This window comes from Coffea arabica, chromosome 10e (genome assembly GCF_036785885.1).
Source record: "Coffea arabica cultivar ET-39 chromosome 10e, Coffea Arabica ET-39 HiFi, whole genome shotgun sequence".
NCBI lineage: Eukaryota > Viridiplantae > Streptophyta > Magnoliopsida > Gentianales > Rubiaceae > Coffea > Coffea arabica.
In genome coordinates this window covers 6099235-6125217 of record NC_092328.1, presented here as the reverse complement: position 1 = coordinate 6125217, position 25983 = coordinate 6099235, and the positions used below count along the sequence as shown (strand labels likewise).

General features: G+C 36.1%; 3 protein-coding genes across 3 annotated transcripts; all 3 read left to right on the top strand.

Annotated features, from left to right (window-relative positions):
- The first annotated feature begins 1018 nt into the window (after positions 1-1018).
- Positions 1019-8144, top strand: LOC113712992 (uncharacterized). The gene is made up of 6 exons (XM_027236680.2): positions 1019-1395; positions 1499-1622; positions 1760-1898; positions 4352-4388; positions 4647-4917; positions 7618-8144. Exons 1-6 carry the CDS (start codon positions 1213-1215, stop codon positions 7698-7700), a joined length of 837 nt encoding a protein of 278 aa, XP_027092481.1. The 5' UTR covers positions 1019-1212; the 3' UTR covers positions 7701-8144.
- Positions 8145-9819: 1675 nt separating this feature from the next.
- LOC113711164 (protein TRANSPARENT TESTA 1-like) lies at positions 9820-10798 on the top strand. The gene is made up of 2 exons (XM_027234347.1): positions 9820-10227; positions 10361-10798. Exons 1-2 carry the CDS (start codon positions 9820-9822, stop codon positions 10796-10798), a joined length of 846 nt encoding a protein of 281 aa, XP_027090148.1.
- Positions 10799-15427: 4629 nt separating this feature from the next.
- LOC113712963 (7-deoxyloganetin glucosyltransferase-like) lies at positions 15428-17346 on the top strand. Its single transcript, XM_072067883.1, has 2 exons — positions 15428-16067; positions 16258-17346. The coding sequence occupies exons 1-2, from the start codon at positions 15461-15463 to the stop codon at positions 16671-16673; spliced, it is 1023 nt and encodes a 340-aa protein (XP_071923984.1). The 5' UTR covers positions 15428-15460; the 3' UTR covers positions 16674-17346.
- The last annotated feature ends 8637 nt before the right edge of the window (positions 17347-25983 follow it).

Here is a 25983-nt window from a genome sequence, read left to right as displayed (position 1 = left end):
TATATGGATCACTTTCGAGTGTACTTCTACATTATTTTTAAAAAAAAATAAAGTTCTCTTATTTAATTAGCAACAAGATTCCATTCTTATTAGTCGAGCCAAAACCATTGGCAGTGCACACAATGCAATTGTCACTTAGAGCGATCCCTAGTATTGTAAGGAAAAAGGATACAACCAACCAATACATCACCACTCAGCTCACATGTCGCGGCCCAAAAGTTATGTTAGAATCTTCTTACAATGATACACAGAAATCTTTTAGGAAAAGTTGTGGAATTATGGATAACTGCTCATCCCCGTTGATAATCTTCTTTGACTAATGCTCCATATACCAACCACCAGTAGGGATTATTCGTTATGGTTAACCAAATGATGGAATATGATTCTTTTATTCCTTGGTGCAAGTGGGTCATTCATCACAGGGTCCACAATCCCAATATATGAAGAGTACATATGTGAGATATAAAGAGCAGAAAAGTTCAAATATCATGTACATATCAGAAAATTAAAAAAATGGAGATATTATTCTGTATAGTTATCAGATTAAAAAACTACAAAAATACACATCATCGTCAAGTATTCCATTAGTCAATTAAGAATTTGGAAGGAAACTGGAAAAGTATGGTGAGATTGATCGTCTATCTTCTTAAGGTATAAAGGCGTAAGATTTAGGCCTAAACCAAAGGGAAACATGGAGAAGACGACACAAGGCCACAAGGGCAGAAGCAAGAAAAATGCTGGAAGGAAAGTAATTGATTGGGGGGAGGGGGGCTATATTAATGCAGGGACAGGAAGGACAGAGTCAAAGTGCTCTTATTCACGCAGCTGTCATTTGGATATACAAAGCCACAATTTCCCCTTCCGTTCTCAACTCTTTCGTTTCATGTACAGCAAATAAGAGTTTGCACCTGTCGGATCACACTCTCTCTCTCTCTCTTCCACCATCAACTCATCAACCCCCTTATTTTTTAGCCTTCTTCTTTTAGTTAAAAACATTTGATACAAGTATACTACTCACCCCATCAAACACTAACAACAACTGCTGCAACAATATCATAAGACCTGCAGCTACAACTGTCCATCTATCACCCCTCTTCATTCTTTTGCTCTTTTCAGTGATCATATTTGGAGAAGAAACCAGCAGAAAAACAAGAAGAAGGTGCATGGGGTCAAATTCTTGAGTTCTATGGTCGTCCTTGTTGTGTAAATGCCATGGCTTATCAGCATTATCGATCACCATTTGGTGACACAACCTACACAAAAGTATTCGTTGGAGGGTTAGCTTGGGAGACACCCACCGATGTAATGCGAAGACATTTTGAACAGTTTGGAGAGATTCTTGAGGCTGTTATCATCACAGATAAGAACACGGGAAAGTCTAAAGGATATGGATTTGTAAGCAAATTCAGCATCTCCTTTAATCAGTAATCATATATAATTCCTACCTAGCTCCTGATTGTATGTGATCATAGCTTATGTAGTTCTTGATTTGTCGTAGGTAACATTTCGTGATCCTGAATCAGCTAGAAGGGCTTGTGCTGATCCTAATCCGATGATCGATGGAAGAAGAGCAAATTGTAATATTGCTTCGCTCGGACGGCCTAGACCTTCACCACCTCGAGGTGCATATACACATTCAATTCTCAGTACTATATAAGATCAATAATATTGATGATCACCAGTACAAATTTCAACTGTGATCAGGGTTTGTTGATTTTTTTTAAAAAAAATTATTTTATTTGTATAAATTAAATTCTAGGAAGAACACAAGGTGGAAATCCTTATCAAGGAGGACCAGTAATGGCGCAGCAGGGTGCTTCATCATCCTATAGTGGAGTTCCAACACCAACGCCATTGCCTCCCCCACCACCACCTGCTTATGTTTATCCACCATATGGGTAAGTAATAAGTTTCCCTTTTTAATTTTTTTCCTTTCATTTTTGGCTTTAATTTTAATAAACTTTTTTGGGGTTCAATCACTGCCATTGTTGCCAGTCCATAATACTGATAGGAAATGGTCCATGTGAAAGTACTGCAGAAAGAAAAAGATGTAAATGGCAGGTAATGCCAGTGGGATAAAATTTCCTAGATAAATTGTCGTATTCTTATAATTTGCCAATAATAATTAAAGAAAAATACGAGAAATTCTATTCAATGCAGTTGGTATTGGCAGATCAACAATAAATAAAATGGCGAGTGTAATGAGTTGTCAGTTACAGAAACGTGTAAACCTTGTTTTTGCACCTGTTATCTCACTAGTGCTAGCTTTATAAATATGTACAATGTCATCGTCGGAGCAGGAAATGATAAGATTATGTGACAATGATTTGGGTTAAGTGAGAGATTTAGCATTCAAGAAATGGATAGTGTTACTAGTCATATTAATATTAGATTCACTTAAGGCGTACTTATGAGCACAAAAGCATACACCAGTTGATATACATCGACCTTTTATCTCTCATAAATAAGCACAGTTTAAAGTATTAGGTGGATTTAAACGAGACAGGATTAGTGATAATCGAAGTACATATTGATCCTAACTGCAGTGTAAGGTGAAAATAAACAAAAAATTTACCGTAAAATGATCTATGCCGAAGTCTTCTTCTATTTAATCATTGTGATTCATGGATGATCGATCACTTGTTTAATCATTGTGATTCAATTGAAATTTGCATAATCATGCAAATTTATGCTTCGCGAGGAGGACATGCATATTGCATTCATGCGAAACAATTAATAAGAGCAAAATTCTTTTTCGAAATGCCAATCAATCTATAAATGCAGTTTTTTTCTTTATTTTTTTTATAGTGTAAGGAAAAGGACACGGACTTGAAATTTCACTTACACTCCCTCCCCGCCGAATCGCCCAACCCATCTTCCGGATAAATATAGCTTCACTGACCTCTGAAAAAAAATACAAAATTTTGCTTTATACATGACATCTGTATTTAGGCCCCATCAAGAATATACATGAATAATAATTAAAAAAGAGAGAGAAGAAAGATGACAACATGTTGGGGGGTAATAACCCTCGTAAAGAAATTATGTGCACGAATTCCAAGGAAAGCGACTTATGAGTTGTTCTTATACTCCTTGAACCTACTGTTGTCTTCTAACAACTCATGAATTTCACATTATATTTCTTGAATAAAAGTTACACATTTTAATACTATACTTTTTTTTTTTTTCAATGGAATGGCCTTCAAAATAATGCCATTCCATTTAAGAGGTTACTGAAAGAGGCATGGCATAATCATTGGTGAGGACACAGGAACTTTAAAAAAATCAAGAGACCCTAAACGTAATCAATTACCACTTAATTTTCTAATTAATCAATATGGTAATGCCCCATTTACCAGTCAAAACAGTCGTGTATTAGTTTGGCTTTTCACCATCTGTCATCATCATCATCATCATCATCTTCTTCTTCTTCTTTTTGGTGGTGTGTCTTTATCCCCAAGCCTCCAACGCTTTAGACAACCACATGGCATTAAAAGGCACTGAGATCTTCCATTCTCCGGTACATTTTTCCTTTTTCTTGTGAAGAAACACTTTTCTTTTGTGCTAGTAGGAATAATTCTTTGTCAACATATGAAAATGGACAAGAGTATAAAACATCAGTAGCACTAAAATAACATCTTAATATCTTCACTCTTTCGTCTATTTTATTGAGCTGGGAACATTTGCAAGCTATTATTGATCGAATGTTCTTTAATTGGCAACCTTGTCCAAGAAACCTATGAAAATTTGTAACAACGTTGAAAAGATAGAACCCTTTTTGCAGCCTTTATGTTTATGTCAATCTGGAGAACATTGGAGCCTCCGGTAACGGCCGGCAGGACTGCCCCATTCAGCGATGCAAACTTGTAAAAGAAACCAGCTAAACAACGCGTTATTGATGTTAATCACCAACAGTTAAGCAATTTGGATATGATATGTTTGGGTTTGACAGAATAATAACTTTGACTGCTTGTGTCAGTTGCATCATTCATTAGTGCTTGTTGTTTTATCGACCCAAGAAACTAGACAGCAAGGACAAATAACCTTGTTCTTGAAATATTTTATTCTTGGTTATCTTAGAAAATATTATTATTTATTTTCTCTACTTTACTTCATTTTATTTTAGGTGGTATAACATTTTAGAATAGAATTGCAGTGCCTTTTTAGTATATATATTAAGATGAACTGGATGGTCTCCAATTTTGTTTATAATATCCTTCCTCTATCTGATCTGCACGCTTTTGCAAGGTATACATTTAGTATTGGGGTGCACATGGTTTTCTTTTTCTCATAATGTGGGTTGAATTTTCACGACCAAGAATTATATTTGTTTTGATGTCTTTTTTGGCAGGTACGCGCCTTACCCACCTGAGTACGGCTATCCCCAAGTCAGTACTCCTTCCCTAGTCCGTTTAAACAAAGAAATAATTGATGAATTAGACTGAGATTTTGTAATCAAAGATGATAGCAAATCCAAGAAATTGAATGGAAGAAAGAATCTGGTGGTCGGAGAAGAGATCTCTTAGAATTTTTTTTTACTGTCAGATTTAGGGTTCGAATTATGGATCCGACAAATTGTTAGAAAAACAAAAGAAAAAGAACGAAAGAAAGAAATTAACCACATTCAGTTTCTCATTGTTGAGCAGGGAATTTACAATCCACAACTTCAGCAACCTCAATACTACCATCAAGTATATGGACCTTCATCTTCGGGCATGGGGTCTCCATATTTTTACGGATATTCCATGCAAGCATCAAGGGGAACATTTCCTGCAAACCCAGCACAGCGTATCCAAGGCCCGTCCTACTTGTACTACCCACCTCAGATGGAAGGCTCCTTCTCCACTTATCCCCCTCCTCCTCCTCCTCTTCCTTTATTACAACCAACTAGGCATCATCCCTTTGCCTCTTCGACTGGTAAGTACTCTTCCCTTCTTTCCTTTTCGTTTTCTCTTTCTGATATTGATGTTTTTGCTTGTGCCCTTTACGAGCACAAAAACAGCACTGATATTTCACTAGCTGAAGAAAGACTTGCCTAATCAAGTCCTTAAAATTGACCGACTGTCTTGAGAATTAACTTTCACACGCAATTAACTAATAAGTCTCCAGATGCAAGCATATATATCACAAAAAATACTATATAATAATGATGAACATTATGGTATTAATTTTTGCCATGAATACTATAGTTTGTCAATTGCATCCGTGCTGTGCAATGCATGAAGTCAAGAATTTTGATGAAGGGCATCACATTCACGGCTTGCGAGTTGTGGTCAAAACCCTCACAAAGTATCCAAAACGAGAAATTTGTAGCATAGCTCTAGGCATTCATCACACATAATCCACGTACGGGTAGCCGAGATTAGTGTTAGGCACAATGGGGCCACATGCAAATTGCAACCATGTGACCATAGCTGTCCAGTTTATGCTGTGACACATCATGGCCATGGCCTCAATGGGTCAAATTGGGGAAAGTCATGCCAGAGAGGCGCAAGTGTAATCTAATAGTGACTACATGTGAATTTCATAGCTAGGGAATGGATGGCTCTGAAGTTGCAGTCAATCCAGTGGCTGTGTGTAATGATGCCACAGGCCCACAGAAAGGGATTCTATATTGACTCTGGCTACATTTTTAGCTGCATTTTTATGCTACCTACTGCCCTCTTAGAGGCACTACTCACTAGTAAGAGACCTAAAACAGAAAGGTAGCCACCTGCAAATGTTTGCCATAAGGTCTTTTGATCCTGTAACGGTGGAGTCTAACCGTCTCTGTCAAGTGAGTTTTTTGAATGTTTATTTAAAATTTTACTGTAATTTATTATAAAAATTTTTAAAATATATTTTTTTAATATTTTGAAATGTATATTTTAAAAATTTTAAAATTTTTTTAATAATTACTATAATTAAAATTTTTAAAAAACTCGCAACAGACAAACTTAACAAAAAACTTGGCTGCCTTTGTTTGAAAAGTCAATATGGGTGACAAGACAAAATTCTGTAATTCTAATCATATTTGCTTGTTGGTGAATTTTTGTTACTCTCTGCAGTCTGCATTCACTTCTAGAGTTGAAATTCACTCATTTTACTGAGGAATCCTCGGCATTAAAATTAAATAATGAATTTTTCACATAAAAAATAGGTCTGCTACCCCAAATCCCAAAACTTGTCTGTTTTTTCCCATGATTTCTAACCTTCTGTGTCCACAACAGTAAATACAAAATACAAGTATCATGTGCGTACATTATGTGTATTTTCCAATTAACTGCATGCATTAAATCAGTAAAATTTTAACGCTTCAAATAGCATAAAAGGTCAACGTGTTTTTTAATATCTAATTTGTCTTTGGAAAAAAAAAGTATAGTTATCTTCTTATAATAAGTGTGTAAAAAAAAAAAAAAGAAAGTTTCTTTTAATAAAATCTTCGTAATAGGCGGCCAAGGAAGGACTCTTAGGATTCTCAGTCAGCTCAGAGTTTGAATCTTAGACCTGACAATAGGGGCTGCTGGGAAGGGTGTGGGGAGGTTGAAAAAAAAAAACTTAAAAAAATGTCCCTCATGTCATGAGGCCGGTTAAACTTACAGGCTAATGCTTTTTCGGACTCCACACTGGACGTAAATGGGCTAAGATCCAAGTTGCCCAGGTCGCCATGATTGGGTTAGATGCCCCCGTCGATGTCCGCAAAATAATTCATAATTCCTTTTGTCTTAAGTTAAAATCTCAACTTACCACCCCTTAATTTTTTCTAATTATACTAATCTAACCTCTCAAATTTATTTAATGTAACTAATCACAAATAAGTATTAGGATTTCAAGTTCAACTGGGATAAACTTCATAAAACTCAAATGACAATTTTATTCCAAATATGAGTGTTAGGCTAAATATGGAAGGTCTTTTGCTGATGTTACCTCCAAAATAGTAGGAAGCAAATAGGCACCTCAATAAATTCAGTCACTGCTTTGCTGCTTAAAAATTAAATTCACCCAGAGCAAAGATTAGGCTAACTGCCTCTACTATATAACATGGTTTACGATACAATGGCCTTGTTCTCAGATGCTTGCTTCTGATTGTGTAAAAATTGATTTTAAAAATTAAATAAAAAGTATCAAAATGGACATTTTTTTTCATTCTTAATTGTTTTTAGACTCAATGTTTCTGATTGTGCAAAAGCTGATTTTAGAAAATTAGAATAAAAAAAACAGAAAATAGATGCTTTTGATTTTCAGCTTTTTAGATTAACAAAAAAAAATCCGAAATCATGATATAAATAGCAGTTTCAGAACACAATAAAATTACCTTTTTTTCTAAAATCAGAATCTAAAATCAAGTTTTATAAATAGCGTCGAAAAGCAATCGAGGATACAACGAATTAAATGGCTTTTTCAAAATTAGAATCTAAAATCAACTCCTGAAAATCAGTTGACAATAGGGCCTATATATCATTGCCTCACAAGTATCATTCCAGTGAGGCTTTCCAACCCCTCTGCCCTTAATTCATACAAAATTTGATGTACTGAAAATAAGAGTCATTATATCTTGCTCTTATTCTGCTAATGAATTTTTGATTGTTAAGTATATATGTGTATGTAGGCTAATTCTGCGGTAAAATTTGTTGCCAGGTTCACCGACTCCACAGCCAACCCCAACAACACCAGCGGAAACAGAAGCTGGGGTGGTCTCTTCAGAAAGTCCAAATGCCTAAGAAGCTGATCACCCAAACATGTTATATTGCATGACCTGCGGGAAAATTGTTGCTAATTCTCAATCTAGACAGACCATAATTAATCCCCAGTGGTTCCTTTTCTCAGCTATTCATAATTCTTTCGAGTCCGAGCCTTTGGCCATTGCTGTATTATTTGCCAGACTCAGACCTCCTCCAAGAAATCTACAGCAGTGGCAAGCGAAGACAGACTAAATCAAATTCAGGGCCATTTTTTTTCCCCTCCGGGAAGTAAAGAATTTCTTCATTCATTTTTTTTCCCTCATTTTCTTATGAGACGATTAATGTCTTTTTAATATTAGTGTACCAAAAAGAGAAGGGAACCCAATCCTGAAGAAAAACTCTTCCCAATATTTGATCCTGTAACTCCTTGATAATTAAACTTTCTCTCCTTCTTCCAAGCCGGAATAAAGACTAATTTTTATACCTCCAAAGTATTGATGATGTCTATTGATTTTCTCTATTCATGAGTGCTACAAGCTCCAATAATAACAAAGACCATCTAGTAATAGTACTTATGGTGGATTATCAAAAAAAAAAGAAAAAAGAAAAAACTCAAGAAACTAGGGGGCCTGATCAGTCGAATGTTTCCGGGTCAGAAAAGTTTTCCCGCAGACCGGGCATATGTCCTATTGCAATGCATATGGTTTCGTGTTTCACCATACATGGTCTTGATGCAGACTCGTTGTCTGTAGAATCTCCAGGCGTGGAACTTTATACTGGAGCTGAATGAATACGATCGAATTGTTTGCTTGTGTTTGGGGCGATTACGTATTCTACGTGAGTAAGTATTATTACCCGTAGCAATTAATTTGAAGCATTGCCTAATCTCTATAAGGGAGAAGATCGATGAGGGGAAAGATCGATTCTGATCTAATTGTTTTGATCGTGAAGGATTTTAAAGTACAAATTGGTGCTTAACTGAGTACATCAATCATACGAGGAAGTTCCATAATCCTGTAATCTGTAATCTATGAGCCTTATTTAGATCGAAATCTTTCATAAGAAAAATTTTTACATTTTTCGTGATCATATTTTTTCATCATTTTTTTTTATTTTACATACATCAAATCGTTACAATATATTTTTCTAAAAAAAAAAATTGCAATCCAAACGGAATCTTTTCAGCATGGTGACGACATGTGTAAAGGGGTGGATATGTTTTAATTGGTCAATTTTTGTAACAAATATTCTTGTTGCATCGTAAGCATGATCATGAAATCACAAACAAGTTTTCTTCCATAAAAATTTTCCAAACAATTAAACGAGCAAACGCATTCTTGCAATGTTGGCTTTGTTGAAAACATTATCTAACATGAGTTATAATGATAAAGAAAGCTCTACCACAGATAATTCTCAAAACACTTGTTCGTTCCCTCTACAATAATACGATCTAAGACAGGATTGCTCATAATTTGAAGCCAAACTAAGTGCTACACAAAGAAAGAATCCAGAAGCTATTAACACAGCTAGTGTTTAACTAACATGGCTGACCCACGCAATGCACCCACAATGTTATTTCTAAGTAATGCAAATTCTGTACTAAAAAACGCAGACATGCATTCACTGCTCCGTGAGGAGTAAAATAAGTCAATAATTAGCAATTTTAAGGAAGAAACACAAATGCCATGCAGTCCCGCCCCTAATGTAAACGCATCCACATATATATATGAGTGTCGTAACAAGAAAGGTGGACTAAGGAAGAGTGGGATAACAATATTAGCAAAATTTTCTAGTTTTGTTACCTACCGCTGTAAAATTCATGCAATATATGGTAACCATGGGGGGCCGTAGCAATTAAGTACTTTGCTCTACCATGCCCCAAAAAAGGTCAAGTGGTAAAAACAGTGGAGATTAACTACCCCCATGCAATATTGGAGGCTGTTTTCAATCCACCAGAATTAATAGTAGGTAGAATTTAATTCCCTCTCGCCACCGTCCTTCCAACCGCAACTTCCTCTCAATTTACCTGTTACCATAACCAAGACTCAACCGAGGTTGTAATACTATTATAAGATCACCTTGCATGTGAAAATTTCAACATTAATGATAGTACTACTCCTTTTGGCTTTGTTTTGCACTAGCAGTACAAGCTAGTAGCATGGAGAACTCAAATTCAAGCATGTCATTTACCTCTAGTCTTTCTCTCTTCGCCTCTTCTTCTAGCACTGCCGATCACAAAATCATCCAGCACTTCAATTTTTTCCCAGAACGCAAATCCCAGAGTTCTCAAGAATCCCAGAAATCATCGGCCCTTGAAAAGAACCCTAGTTCATTTGGAGATGAAAAAGAGGATGTTACTATAGCCTTGCATATTGGTCCTCCCAGTACCTGCACCAGGATTGCCTCCTTGAGTTTAAATGATTATGAGAAAGGAGTGGAAAATTTGGCAACTGGTTTTTCACCCGCCCCATATTGGATACCAACTCGAGCACAAATTCTCGTAGGCTTCACCCATTTTTCTTGCCATATTTGCAGCAAAACTTTCAATCGCTACAACAATCTCCAGGTAAACAAATACATTCATATATATCCCCTATTACATCCTTAATTCCTCATGGGTATGAATCAATTTTCTACTACTTTTTTTTTTTGGGTGCGTGTTTGGTGACAATATTAATCGTAGGATGATTGTTTAGCAGATGCATATGTGGGGTCACGGATCACAATATAGGAAGGGGCCAGAATCGTTGAAGGGAACACAACCAAAAGCCATGTTAGGAATTCCATGTTATTGCTGTGAAGAAGGGTGCAAGAACAACATAAATCATCCGAGAGCAAGACCATTGAAGGATTTTCGTACGTTGCAAACTCATTACAAGAGAAAACATGGGACCAAACGATTTTCTTGTCGGAAGTGCGGCAAGTGCTTGGCCGTGAAAGGTGACTGGCGAACCCATGAGAAGAATTGTGGGAAACGTTGGCATTGCATGTGCGGTTCCGACTTTAAGCATAAAAGGTCTTTGAAAGATCATATTACTTCCTTTGGTTCTGGTCATGGCCCTTCTCCTTCTCCTCCTCCATCAATTGATGCAATTGATTTGCATGAAAGTACAAGGACACGTTCCCTTTTTGTTTAGTTGACTCGTCCCCATATAAGAGTTCATAGTTGATCATGATGACCAGTCTTGTAGCGTCTCAATCAATTAATTATCTGTAATTATTTGAATTATCTTTGACAGTAAAAAAATTTGTACAGTAAATTCAAGGTACAAGCACAACAGGTAAATCCACAAGGATTTTGCTTCATACTATTTATTTGGACTTTTAATCGAATTCAATATATCCTTGGTTTACCGGCAAGTCCCAATGTGGAGTTGTTTCAATTTTGATGAATACTTTTGTGCTTCTAATTAAAAATTGAGAAATTTGATTTCCAATTTCTGATAGCCCAAAAAAAAAAAAGAAGGGGTAATAGTTGAGATTTGCAGAATCAAGATCTAAATTTAACAACATGAGTTAGGAGGCTTTTGTACTGGTTGGTTCGTGGAATTGATCAATTAATGTGGTAAAGAATGTGCTGAGGATTTAAGGACACATCCAGGCCCAAATTAAATGGACTGAGATTGGCATCAATCAACCTAAATACACTGACAATAACCCTCACATTTGCAATCGGCCCACTTGGGAAGCTCATTCAAGCCCAATCTGTAACGATTGAAGAAAACTTTAGTGAAAGGGCCTAGCTTTGATCAGCCCAACCTGAACCATTTGAGGAACTACAACGCATTGAAGAATTGTAATACCCGGTTCTTAAGACTCAACCGTGTTGCCGAATACATTAATTAGGTAAGAACAAGGTTCTTGTTCTAATTCACACACACAAAAAAGGGGGAGGTTTCTAGTTCTACTTCAAGTCCTTTCCTCTTTGCACTACTCTCTAATATGAGTCTAATCCAGTTGAATACCATAATATTTAAATTTGTTTGCTTGTTTTAACGAGTTTGAAATTTTATTTAAGTTTTGACTTGTTTAGTTGTCGAACTAAACTTGAATCAAATTTAAAAGTTTTCGAACATAAAAAGCTATTTAAGTTCCACTTGACAAATTAGCGAATCAAAGATTAAACGAACTCTTATCAAATTGAGTTTGATTCGAGCATCGAGTAACTTGATTCATCTTTCAGCATTACCTTCTAAGGATTAGAGTCTCAAATTTTATTTTTTTTTTTTAAAAAAAGGAAATTGTATTGCCTGGTTCTTTTGAAACTCGTGAAGAACAGTAAACAGTCTAGCGATGCAAGATTAGGAACTCTTTCCGATCGTTAAAGAAGACCATTTTAACGGTGATTAATCCAACGCCAATAGTTTGCATTACCATTTGTGTTGTCCCAAAATTTTCATTTCGAACGAGTGAAAAATGCTTATAATTCTGCTACAATCTTTTCTCTTTTTAACACGTTAAGCAAACCATCTGAGTTACATGGAAGCTTATATATAGTAACTTTGAGATGGTAAACAACTATTAAATACAAAAAAAAAAAAAAAATCTATCCTTCTCACTTTAATGCGTATTAATCTTTTTGGTTCGAAAAGAAATCAACAAAAATGACTGTACTTATACTTCAACATCGTATAAAACTACATCAATTAGCATTCTCTATGTGGGAACATTTGAATTTCCACAACAAACTCCTTATTAAGATGCAGATAGATTCAGCGAATAATTATGCAAAGAAACTTGCTGTTGACCGATTTTTATTTGTTTCAAATCATTTTCTACAGTTGTTCTTAATTGTATACTAAAACGTACAAATTGTCTTTCATACATAACTGGGTATGCTAGCTTTTTACGCTTCTTGACAACCTCTGGAAATATGATCCATTAAATTTGAGGGAGACAATATACAAATATAGGAATAGCTTTCATTTAGTTTTTTTTTTCAACTTGCAATTTTCTGCAAAGTGGAAAGTGAGTAGTAAACACACCTCCAGTTACATAAATTCACGCAAAATGCACCCACGCGAAGCATGAAATATGCTCTATTTTGATACTATAATATCCACATCCCTTGCGATTTTGCATTTAAGTACGTAAAAGCCTTATGTTTTTGTGCTATTGATTCGGCCTTCGTTCTATTTAATAATACTTAAAGCGAGGGCAAAGTTGATATTTCCATTAACAACAGAATTGGAGGTGCTTTTTATCTAATTTTTACTTTATAGAAAACCATACCCTTGTTTGGCTCATCCAACTCAAAACCTTAAGGCATTGGATCTATGAATCATTCCCACTTATATGTTTCTCATTCTATTCATCTCTTTCCGATGTGGGACATTGATTCACACTTGATATCCCAACAATCTCCCCCTCAATTGTGAATCTCTTTCACATCGTACCTCTCTTCCTAGCCCATCCACTCCGTCAAGCCCACTTCAATCTGGAGTGTACAATTCTTGCTCAAGAGCCTACATGCCCTTGTCTCACTGTAGGTCTGCATGATTTTTTTTTCCCCCCGCTCTTATCCAAGCCACGCCTTACCATTCCCATTGGCTTTTTATCCTGGAGTCACTACCCAGCCGAACCATCTGCTCTGATACCATTTGTTGGGCTCTGAAAGAGCCAAATTCGGGAAAAATTTAACCATGAACTAAAATAGGAACCACAACCATGGGGTTGACATCACATCCAACCCAAAATCTTAAGGCATTGGATTTATGGATCATTCCCACTTATATGTTTTTCATTCTACTCATCTCTTTCCGATGTGGGACATTGATTCACATGCCCTTACCTCACTGTAGGTCTGCATGATTTTTTTCCCCCCGCTCTCCAAGCCACGCCTTACCACTCCCACTGGTTTTTTATTCTGGAGTCACTACCCAGCCGAACCATCGGCTCTGATACCATTTATTGGGTTCTGAGAGAGCCAAACTCGGGGAGAATTTAATCATGAATTATAATAGGAACCATAACTATGGGCTTGACACCACATCCAACCCAAAACCTTAAGGCATTAGATCTATGGATCATTCCCACTTATATGTTCCTCATTCTACTCATCTCTTTCCGATGTGGGACGTTGATTCACACTTGATATCCCAACACCGTTACAGGTTTCAACAACCATAATAATGGTCAAAGCTCAACTAAACTACAAAATAATACGAATGCATGGTAAGATGGGTTTGTCTAACGAGTACCCATGTTGAATTTTAAGCTAGCGTGTGTTCAATTGTCCACGATTTATACCCTCCTCTAAAATTTTTTCAATACATGTTGTTACAACTATATCTGTGTAAGAGTGGTTTCCGACTGGTCGGGGATTGGCAAGAGTCCAATGGGCTATCACCGTTCATTGCCTTCCGATTTCTCCGTTGTCACACACACACACACACATATATATTTCACTTAGGAGTATTCCAGCCTTTTGCTAGACTAACTTTTTAAGATTGTGTAGAATTTTGCTCCAAGAATACACGGCAATATAACACACGAAAATTGATTGTCAGATTTACTGATAACTATCAGAAGACTACGGAACAAGTTAGACTATCCGTGGACTCCGTTGCCACATATGTGGTATGGATAGAATTGTTCAGACATGAATTGACATGATTCAAGGTAGAGAAAATCGCGTTAGATCCTCGGCCCCTCTACTAGAGGTCCCCAATCCCAGCCTCATCACGGCACTGATGCCACGATATCGATCAAACTCACGTCTGCTTTTAATCTCACATAACTCAAGTTTGCACCTTTTAAAGACTTGGCTGAAATTTCTCTCCAATGATACAAACAACATCATACTGCAACCACAACTGAAAACAATGGTATAGTATCGGATTGAAAGGGATTTAAAGTCCGTTTCACAACTTTCTTCTCAAACTTGATTCAACTTCCTTGGCTCCAAGGGAAAAAAGATATCAAAACCAATAATCTCCAAGCAGTTGAGTACAACTATTCAAGCAAAGAATGTTCTTTGAGGAGATATTTCGTATCAGCAAATCAATCGGTATTGTATTGTGATTTTTAATTTAGGGGAATGATATTATTAATTTTTCTACAAGAAACATCAAATAGAAAATGGAGTTCAGATAATGAATTTAGACAACATATTCTTTAAAACATTAAAAATAAACACGAACGCTTGACACAGAATTAGGCAAGATTCATCGTCTATGCCGACTAAATTCGTAATAGAACTATTACAACTCCATCAAGTATCTGCAAGCTATGGTACCGACAAACTAGTAAAGCAGTGACACCTGTCTGGTGTTTCCATCTGCTGTAGAGGAGTGGATTCTTTCAGATCACAAATAATGAAGGGACGACCTCAAGGTCTTGATATGACAAGCAACACAGGAGAAGATAAACTAATGACGAGGACCACCACTCTCTTTTTTTTTTTTGGTAAAAGATCTTTTTAATTCTATTAGTCCTTCTTTGATATATGCACTTAGCATGAGTTAGATTGGACATGCGGCCAGTACGGTTGTATTATGTCCGATTTTGTTTAATTATTGTATTTATTACTACAAAATTTGGTATGTTATAACTACATAATTATAATAATATTTTAAAAATATTATATTTATCATATTAAATATATATGTGAAATATTTTATTTATGTACATTAATAATTTTAAAATTATAACAGTATGATGTGATCGTACAATGAATTATGCAGCAAATACAAACAAAATCGAATGAAAGCATGACAAGATTATAACAGCAAATACAAAATTATAACAGTATGCAGCAAATACAAATAAAAGCATGACCGCCTGTCCCAACTGCGCCTATGTACAGCCATGCACTAAGACAAACCTTGCTTTACTATTTCTTGCAGGCAGCTCATCAGGGTAGCTCAAAGTTGGAACTTGAAAGCAAGATGCGATCTTTGGAAACTGCAAATAAACCAAAGCCTCATGCAATCTTTATCCCATTTCCAGCACAAGGCCGCATAAATCCCATGTTCAAATTGGCCAAGATTCTTCACCACAAAGGCTTCCATATTACCTTTGTTCACTCGGAATTCAATCAGAGAAGATTGTTGAAATCAAGGGGGAAAAACGCACTTGACGGCCTGCCTGCCTTCCAATTTGAAACCATTCCTGATGGACTTCCTTTTTCAGATGCAGATGCCACCCAAGATGTCCCCTCCCTTTGTGATTCCACTAGCAAGAACTGCCTGGCACCTTTCAGACAACTCGTTACTAGACTCAATAGTAGTCCCGGTGTTCCTCCAGTTTCTTGCATCGTATCTGATGGGATCATGAGCTTCACTCTTGAAGTTGCCCGAGAACTAGGCATCCCTGATGTCTTCTTTTGGACTAATGGTGCTGGAGGTGTCATGGCTTACCTCAACTATCGAAATCTAGTTGAAAAGGGCTACACACCACTCAAAGGTACCGTATAAATCAACTAATGATTAATTTCAGAAATACTTCAATCAATAACAGATTGTGTTAGAAAAGTGGACCAATTTAAATGGCTTCAAGACGTGTTACAGAATACTTAAAAAGTGACATCTATAAGGGAAATTATTTAAAGTTGTTTTACAAGATTTGATACTGACTTTTTTTTTCTCTTTTACAGATTGGAGTTATTTAACAGATGGTTATCTAGATACAGTTATCGATTGGATTCCAGGAATGAAAGGAATACGCTTGAAGGACTTGCCAAGTTTCATTAGAACCACAGACCGCAACGATATTATGTTGAATTTTTTAATTAATCAGGCTGAGAAGATTCATGATGCATCTGCTCTTATTCTGAATACTTTTGATGCAATGGAGCCAGATGTTTTAGATGCATTTTCTTCCATCCTGCCAGCAGTCTACACCCTTGGTCCTCTTCATCTGATAGAGGATCAACTTCCAGACAACGAACTGAAATCTTTGGGATCAAATCTATGGAAAGAAGAACTAGGGTGTATTGAGTGGCTGGATTCCAAAGAGCCTAACTCAGTTGTTTATGTGAATTTTGGCAGTGTCACAGTTATGACCCCCTAGGAACTGGTTGAATTTGCTTGGGGACTTGCTAAAAGTGGAAGGACATTTCTCTGGATCATTAGGCCTGATTTAGTCATTGGAGAAACTGCAATTTTGCCTCCAGAATTCGTTTTGGACACTAAAGAAAGGGGTCTATTAGCAAGCTGGTGCCCTCAAGTAGATGTTCTCAGACATCCCTCAATTGGAGGGTTCTTGACACACTGCGGATGGAACTCTACACTTGAAAGCATATGTGCTGGTGTTCCCATGGTTTGCTGGCCTTTTTTTGCGGAACAGCAAACGAACTGTTGGTATTGTTGCAATCATCTGGGCACAGCTATGGAAATTGATAACAATGTGAAGAGCGATGAAGTTGAGAAACTTGTAAATGAGTTGATGGTTGGAGATAGAGGACAAGGGATGAAGAAGAAGGCAGCAGAACTGAAGAAATTGGCAGAAGAAGCCATCACTGCCCCGAGTGGATCATCCTACAAAAATCTTGAAAGTTTGGTTCACGATGTGCTGATGTCAAGTCCTGCTCCAAATTAGACAGCTGTTAATGCTATGGTCCAGTTTTCAGTTCTACGGCCATTTTTGCACAAAATATTAAAATTGCCCTTTTCAAGTCCTGATGTAATTTGGGCATAGGATAGGAGGGGCAATTTTGTCATTTTAATATAAGCTTATTATGGCCTGTGGCATTATCTTTTTTTTTTTTTTTTGCCGACAAATTAAGCTCAGAATTGTTTCTATCCCTCAATAAATTCTCTTGATCAGTAGATGTCTTTTTATCCATTTCAGCTAATTATGGATTTGGCCATAATCATTCTTGAGCACTAACGGAGGTCTCGTTTCAATTGGTGTAATTAGTCGTGCATTAGCTCAACGTAACATCAAGAAAGAGACATTAGCATGGCGCATTATTTTTCCTGGCCAACAAGATCAGAGAATTGGTCTCCTAATATTTCATTTATTTGTCCAAAGAATTCTCCTTTGTTGGGATAGCCATTTTTTTTTCCAAAATTTTGTTATATCACGCATGTGTTTGACAATGGCTTTTTATTATTCTTATTATCCCAAAAAAGTACTACAGTGTTATTTTAAAAAAAAATTCAAATAATCTTCTATCCAAAAAGTGCTACTTTATTACTCCTATATGTTTGGAAATGCAGAAGGACCCGGTGGAAATAATGGGTTGTGATTTTCCGAGAAAGAAAAAGTTAAAGAGAAAAATCTTCTAGTCAAATCACCATAATCAATATTGCCAGTTAAAATCAAGAGGACTGGAACGGCTGCATCGCTAGGGAGAAGATGGGGAAACTCTAGAACAATGTTTTTAAACCTGGATCGGGAGTGAATCGAAAAGCCTTCTGGTTTACGATTCGACCGGTTCAACTACGGTTTAAAAAGTTAATAATTTTTTATTTATTTTAGTATTAAAAATTTTGAATAAAACTAAAAAATAAATATTTAATAAAAATCGATTGAACCTTCCAGTTTTTATCGGTTCAATCGATTCTTGATCGATTTTGATTGATTTAATTAATTCTTTAAATTTTTAATTGAATCAGTCGAACCAATCAGTCCGATCGGTTTTAAAACATTGGTTTAGAATGGAGACTTGGCTTCAACCGATCAATAATATCCAGCAAAGGACAAAGATTTAAATGGGATGACAGATGTACAATTGGCTTTAACTGAGGTGTCAGTTCGATTGCTTAGGAAGTGCAATTATTTGGGCTGTATTAAGAAAGGTACGTTTGCGTGGCACACTATTGTTCCAGCCAACAAGATAGCAAGAGTTTTGGCTCAATGGTGTTTTATATTCCTTTCTAATTCTGGTTTTACATAAAATTGGAGGTGTAAAAATAGGTGATTTGGACGCATATGAACGAGTCATAATTGAGTAATTGATATAATTTCGTCAATTCATTTATACTCATTTAAATGCCTAATTACTAATTTACTAGTCACTTCAAATTTTACATTTTTCTATTTTTTCGCATGTTGTTTGAGAAGAAATAAGGGTATTTTGTTGTTATTAGATTGGTAAGAAATTCAAATTTATTTGCTTAACACTCACTAAAAGTTGAGTTTAATATATAATAATTTTTAAATGGATATAAATGAGTGAGTCGAGTTAACCTACTACACGTAAATTGAATGGTTAATTGAGTACTACAGTCGAGTTTTTTTACAAGTGCATAAAAACACATGCTAATATTTCAGCCAAAGAAAGCTTAAGAATAGCTGCTAATAATTGCGGACATTTTAATGCATCTAGAGGCCGTCCACCAGATGGAATTGTTCCTGGAACCTGCCGAGATGAATATCAAAGCTATTAGTATAAAAGGGGATAATATCTGAGATGTTGTAGTTTAAGATGATGTTGTAGGTTGCAGGGGAAAAAAATTGTCTTGTCTTCTCTTTTCGATTTGGGAATTGATTCAGAAAGTGTGCTGACAAAGTGAGTCAAAAGCCAACATAGAAGTACTACTACTATTATTGTAGAATGTTTTTGCCCTAAAAATTTGGAACATTTCTAACTCAAACTTGTGATCTTGGGCCTATTTGGAATCCCAAGTTTTTTACAAGTTTGTATGCTATTAGTTTTTTAATAACTTTTATTACAATAATTCCAAAAAACTTATTAAAATTTTTAATCTACAAACTTAAAAAAATTTTCCATTCAACTTTTCTAATACACAAAAAATTTCCGAAAAACTTTTCTTGAGAGAGGGAACTTTTCTTCATTGGCATCAGAGAGTTATTTCTTCTTGTGAACTTTCCCTTCAACTTCTCCCACGGTCTGGTAGGGGTGAGCAATTACGGTAATTACCGATTTACCGATCGAAATCGATTTCAATTTGGTAATTCGAATTCGGTAATTCGATCGGTAAATCGGGGATATTATATTAGGTAAAATCGAATTAGGGTCGAAAATGGTTTTATAGTTTTTCATTTTGGATTTACTGAATTCGAATTCATTTCGGTAAAACGGTAATAATTTACCGTTTTCAATTTCGAAATTCCCGAATTAAGTTACATAGAAAATAATACATTATGTCCGGATTCAGACGCGGTGCCCTAAAGTAAACTAGCTACTTTTCTTCAGTCCTCTTCGTCTGCTCTTCCTCTCGTTCCTCTGCACTGCCGCTGCGCCATCCCCTCTTCCTCTTCCTCTCGTTTCTCCTCTCCTCATTCTCCTCAGTCCTCTCCTCTCCTCAAGGACCTCAACCACAGAAAGCTTAAATCTCACCCCTAGACTCTTTCTCCATTTCCTGTTCTGACCGAGGCTTCACTATTGCTGATCGAGCATCCACCATTGTTGACCGAGCATCCACCATCACCAGGACCACGATTCGCTAGTGCTGATTCCGGTGAAGGTAAGTTAAGTGCTTCACTTTGTAGATTAATAAGTTGCCCTAATTTCAAGCAAAAGTGTGGACCGGAAGAAAGCATGTAAACTACATTACCTTGTTTACCGACTTTGCAACCTCTGCTGATATCATATCCTTGATACTTGCAGGAATCGTATGTCATGCTTGAGAAAGCAACAAGAGCTTTGGCAAACTTTTACTCCAGAGCAGGCCCGTCTGCACCTCTGCCAGAGGAAATCAAGTCTGAGATTTTAGGTGATTTAAACACTGCGGAAGAGTTCTTGTAAAGTGAGCAACTTCCTGATTTATTTTACATAATTGTGGATGAGATGTCAAGCATGATGAGCCTTAGCTTTGTTGATTCTTTTTTCCTGCTCATATAATTTTGCAGGTGTTTTCTGTTGGTTGCACATGTTAGGATCTGTTATACATTAATTTCCCAAAAAACTTAATTTGGTTTCCATATTGTTATAAATTAAGTTTCCAAAACTCTGTTTGGCTGCCATATTAAGAATGCCTGCTACTAGTTGGAAAACGAATAACAAAAACTTGAAAAAAATAATAATCAAGAGTCATTAATGTTTCTCTCTGCTAATCCATTGACAAAGAGCAACAAGATAGAAACTAAATTATCCAATTGAAGATTTGCAATTAAGTCTCTTAAATCTGTACTTTCGTCTCCAATTTACATAAACAGGCATGTTGTACTCTTCTCAAGCTGCATGTTAGTGAAGACGTAGAATTCTCCATGGTTTGGTAAGCCAAGCATTTGAATGCGAGGGCTTAAATTTGGGATGATTGTGAACAATGAACCTGTATATATAGTTAGGGAAGTGTATTAATAGGTCCAAATTATGTCTTTCCTTCTAGTTTGAAAGCAGAAAAATGATAATTGTTAATCAGGAACTAATAGGCCTCCTCAATTAAATTGACCAATTATTATTATACTTGTAGCATTTCTCACAAAATAGTGATTATAAGTTTCCTCTCCATTTTCAGTTTTGAGAGGAAATGTTGTCCTGAGTTGGTTCTTCAATTTCATCTAGTCTTTTATTTCAATTTTATTGCTAACTGATTGTTGCACTAAATTGTATAATTTATTTGCTCAGATTTTCAAAAAACTTAAGGTATGTCTACTACTGATGATGGTGAGAGTAATCCAAGTCGTAATGCGCTGGAACAAGAAGGATCATCTGGACCTCTTCTTCCTAGTCCTACAACACAAAGTTGTCAAGAATCTGGTCTTGTCAAGAAAAGAGGAGAGTACAAGAAGAGGTCCAAAGCTTGGGATCATTTTCATGTAAAGCATGTAAATGGAGTTCGTCATGCAATTTGCAAATACTGTGAGAAGGACATAGCTGCAGATCCCAAAAGTCATGGTACGACTCCCCTTAATACTCATGTAGCTAAATGTCCTCTAAATCCTAAAAATAAGCACACTGGCCAGGCTACTTTGTGTTTAGGTGAAACTGAAACATTAGAGGGAGAGATTAAAAGGGCACTCATAAGTTGGAAATTTGATGCGGAAGCCATTAGAAAAAGCATAGCTTATATGGTAATTGTTGATGAGTTGCCATTTAAACATGTAGAGGGTAGAGGTTTTCAATACATCATGCGGACTGCTTGTCCATCATTTAAAATTCTTTCGAGGTGGACTATTAGTAGAGATTGCTATCAGCTGTATTTAGATGAAAAAATTAAGTTGAAACATCTCTTGAAGAATAACAGTGGCAGAATTTGTCTAACCACAGATTCTTGGACATCCATTCAAAGGATAAACTATATGTGCCTTACTGCCCATTTCATAGATAATGATTGAAAATTGAACAAAAAGATCCTAAATTTCTGTCCTATTGCCAGTCACAAGGGAACTGAAGTTGGTAAGGCCATAGAAAAGTGTCTACTAGAATGGGGAGTTGATGATATCTTAACTGTTACAGTTGACAATGCAAGTTCCAATGATGTAGCTGTCAGCTATTTACGAGGAAAACTTCAAAATTGGGGGAAAGCTGTGTTAGGGGGGAAATGGACTCATGTGAGGTGTGTAGCTCACATAGTGAATCTAATTGTCAATGATGGCATCAAAAAACTTGGGGATTCAGTTGATTGTATCAGGGTAGCAGTTAGATATGTTAGACAATCACCTTCTAGATTAAAAAAATTCAAGGAGTGTGTTGAAATTGAAAAAATTGAATGCAAAAGATTGCTCTGTTTAGATGTCTCTACTAGATGGAATTCTACATATCTAATGCTAGACACAGCTCAAAGGTTTGAGCGGGCTTTTGAGAGGTTTGAGGAGCAGGATCCTTACATGCTTCAAGAGTTAGAAAATCTGCCAACAAAATCTGATTGGACAAAAGCTAGATTCTTGGTAATTTTTTTGGAAAACTTTTATCAGCTAACTGTGAAGGTTTCCGGTTCCAAATATGTGACTTCAAATAATTTTTTCACTGATATTAGCCACATTCATGGCATTTTGATTGAAATGACAGCAAGTGATAATGAAGAATTGAGTTCAATGGCAAGATCAATGAAGGAGAAATATGATAAGTATTGGGGAAGGATTGAAAAGATAAATATGCTGTTTTTTATTTCCTCCATGCTTGATCCTCGAACTAAACTTGAATACCTTGAATTTGTGGTTTGTCAAATGTATGGTGAGTCCGATGGTACAACAATAGCTGGCCTTGCAAAAGATGCAATGTTTGAGCTGTTTAATGAATACAAGATGCTTAACACACCTGTCTCAAATTCTGTGTCTCATGTTTCTTCACTTTCAAGTGAATCTCAAAGGAGTAAAACTACGTTTTATGGACATGGGGATGCCTCTAAAACAATTACTGACCGGTACAAGTTGGAGTTTAAGAAGAGAAAAATGGAACTTGGGGGTAGGGATGCAAAATCTGAATTAGAGAAATATTTGAATGAGGATTGTGAGGAAGATGATGAGAAATTTGATATCTTGTTATGGTGGAAGGCCAATAGCCTTAGATTCCCAATCCTTTCGAAAGTTGCTCGTGATGTGTTAGCAGTCCCAATTTCTACCGTGGCCTCCGAATCTGCTTTTAGTACCGGAGGTCGTGTTCTTGATACATTTAGGAGTTCTTTGACTCCTAGAATTGTGCAAAGTTTAATATGTGCTCAAGATTGGTTTCGGTCCTCCAAGACAGAATTAAATGTAGAAGAAAATCTGGAAGAACTTGAAGCCTTTGAATCTGGTAAGCTATCAAAATTTTTATTGCAGAATTTGAAGTATTTCTTTATTTCTAATAATTGCCTTTATGATACTTCATGAATTTTGTTTATTCTTGCAGAGTTGCTGAAGACCGGATCTGAATCAACTATAATTGACCTTTGAGAGGTCACAAATGCTGAAGTTTGCATTTTTTAGAGTTGAACCACCTATAATTGTTTGTTCTTGTGGATTGTGGATTGTTTCTAGATAATTGACCTTTATGATTTCTGGATTGATTTCTGTAATTTCTTATTGTGGATTTGTGATTTCTAGATTTGTGGATTTGTCATTTTTGGATGTGTATGAAGTTTGGAATGGTTAGTAATTCTGAAGTTTGGGATGGCCTCTCTTGTCACTTAGCAAATTCTACATCTGTTTTGAACTGGTAGCTACTGGAGAAAGTTTGATATGTTGTGATTTGGTAGTGCAATCATCTGGCTGAGTAGCTGTTGTGCCTATGGACGTGATTACTATTTTTATTTTTTTCCATTATTTTGGTGCAGCTTTATGAATGATAATTGTAAACAGCACTTATTTTATTGCTAGAAATGATTTGGCTCGATATCCATTTTTCAAAAAATGAACCTCTGTGCATCATTATGGTTTGCTTTTCAGGCTGCACTTTGTCTGACTCCTATACTTCAGAAATTGTTAATTTGTTTTCAGGCCCCTAAGTGAATGTACGTATAGTTATTATACAAAGCAAAACAAAAGGAAAACAGGCTGCTTCAGCTTCACGAATTCGGACAAATTCGGTCAATTTGTGTTTACCGAATTCAATTCGGATTGAATTCGAATTCGATATTTGGTAATTCGAATACGAATTAAGTCGAAATATTCCAGGACCATTTACCGAAAATTACCGATTTCAAGCTACCGAATTACCGAATTCGAATTCGATGCTCACCCCTACGGTCTGGCACCAGAGGGAAAAGTTCTCCAACAAAACATTTCCCTGCAACTTCACCAGCGGCATCAGAGAATGGATTATTAAACTTGAGGAAAGGTTTGACTTTTCTTTTTCTTTTGTTTTAAACTTAGGTGAAGGTGGCTGGGGAAGGGGGAAGTAGGGAAGAGGGGGAGAGGGAAAATTGCAACAAAAATAAAAAGTTTCTGTACCTGACCTGTCCGGCAAGAGAAGGAGGGAAGGGGGGAGGAGAAAGAGAGGGAAAATTGAAAAAAACCTCCTCTGCCGGCAGGGGAAGTAGTGGTGGCGAGGGAAGGGGGAGGGGGAAGGGGAAGGGCAGAGGGGAGGAGAGGGGGAGAGGGAGAGGGAAAATTGGAAAAAAAAAAAAAAGATTTCTGCTGCTACCTCCCCCGCCGGTAGATGAAGCAGCGGCGGGCGAGAGGGAATGGTAGATGGGAGGAGAGGGGGAGAGGGAGAGGGAGAAGAGAGGTGGCCTTGAATCTGTTGCTTGGGGAGAGAAAAAATGCAAAAAAAAAAAGCCTTGAATCTGCCGCTTCATTGGTAGCTTCGAGAGAGGGAACAGGGGAGGGAAGGGGGAAGGGGGAAGGCGAAGGGAGGAGAAGCGGGAAGCGAGGAAAGAAAAGAAAAAAGAAAGAAAGAAAGAAAGAAAAAAGAAAATGAAAAGGGAAAAAAGTTTTTTCTCTTACAAAAATTTTTCTACAACTTCTACGGTGATCTACAGTAAAGTTTTAAATAAACTTTCAAAAAATTCAGGTTTCAAACGGGGCCAGGTTTCTATCATTTGGAAAAAAAAAAAAAAACGGGGCAAATTTAAAGTTGGTTTTCTTTAAAAAAAAATTGTGAATATCTTCGCCAACTTCAATTCTCAAGTCCAAACCGGCCGACATTATTTCTTGTTGGATCTGATTTCATTATTACACATCATCTCTCTGTTTTCCTGCTTTCTTGTCCTTAGTTGAAATTTAAGTCTACAACGTCAATAATTTCGGGAGCCGCATCTGCATTCTATCTGGGGATAATATCATAAACCTCCCCTGAGGTTTCTTGAAATATCACTAAACTCCTCCCACATTTTGAAAATCTCACTTACCACCCCTCAAGTGATTGTGGGGTCAGAAGTCACTAGTTGATTTCATCAGTTGTCAATAATACCCTTGTTTCGCTTCTGTTACCTTATTTAGCTGATAAAAGGAAAAAAATTTAAAGTAAAGAAATTAAAACAATTAAATATTTTACTCTTAAAGATTTTTGTGGACATTTTACTCTAAAACATTCAAATTATAATCTATAAATATTTTTAAGTAAAATTCAAAAAGTGTTACAATAATTTCTTATGAAAAAAAACTAGTAGATTATCTATTTAACATAAATTAAATATTTTTTAAAAAAGAAATATCCCATAAAGTACCAACTCTTTATGATTTTTCTCTATTACATGAACCAAGTACCAGGTTTTTATGGACATTTTATTTTGAATCATTTAATTTATGTTAAATACATAAATATTTACAAATAAAATTCAAAAGCCATTACATAAATATTTTTACAGAAATAGCAGTAACATCCCTTAAATATAAATGAAGTATTTGAAAGTAAAAAAAAATTGTTCATAACATACCAGTTCTTTACGAGTTTTTTTCATTATATGAATAAAGTACTAGCTATTTATGAGCATTTTACTTTGAATCATTTCATTTATATTAAATATATAAATGTTTATAAGTGAAATTCAAAAAATGTTACACTAATATTATTACGAAAGGGAAACTAGTAGATTTTATATTTAAC

Coding starts and splice junctions, on each gene's coding strand:
- LOC113712992 (XM_027236680.2), top strand. CDS start 1,213: ATGGCTTATCAGCATTATCGATCACCATTTGGTGACACAACCTACACA. Junction 1,899..4,351: donor TATGTTTATCCACCATATGG/GTAAGTAATAAG, acceptor CTTTTTTGGCAG/GTACGCGCCTTACCCACCTG. Junction 4,389..4,646: donor CTGAGTACGGCTATCCCCAA/GTCAGTACTCCT, acceptor ATTGTTGAGCAG/GGAATTTACAATCCACAACT.
- LOC113711164 (XM_027234347.1), top strand. CDS start 9,820: ATGGAGAACTCAAATTCAAGCATGTCATTTACCTCTAGTCTTTCTCTC. Junction 10,228..10,360: donor ATCGCTACAACAATCTCCAG/GTAAACAAATAC, acceptor ATTGTTTAGCAG/ATGCATATGTGGGGTCACGG.
- LOC113712963 (XM_072067883.1), top strand. CDS start 15,461: ATGTACAGCCATGCACTAAGACAAACCTTGCTTTACTATTTCTTGCAG. Junction 16,068..16,257: donor GGGCTACACACCACTCAAAG/GTACCGTATAAA, acceptor TCTCTTTTACAG/ATTGGAGTTATTTAACAGAT.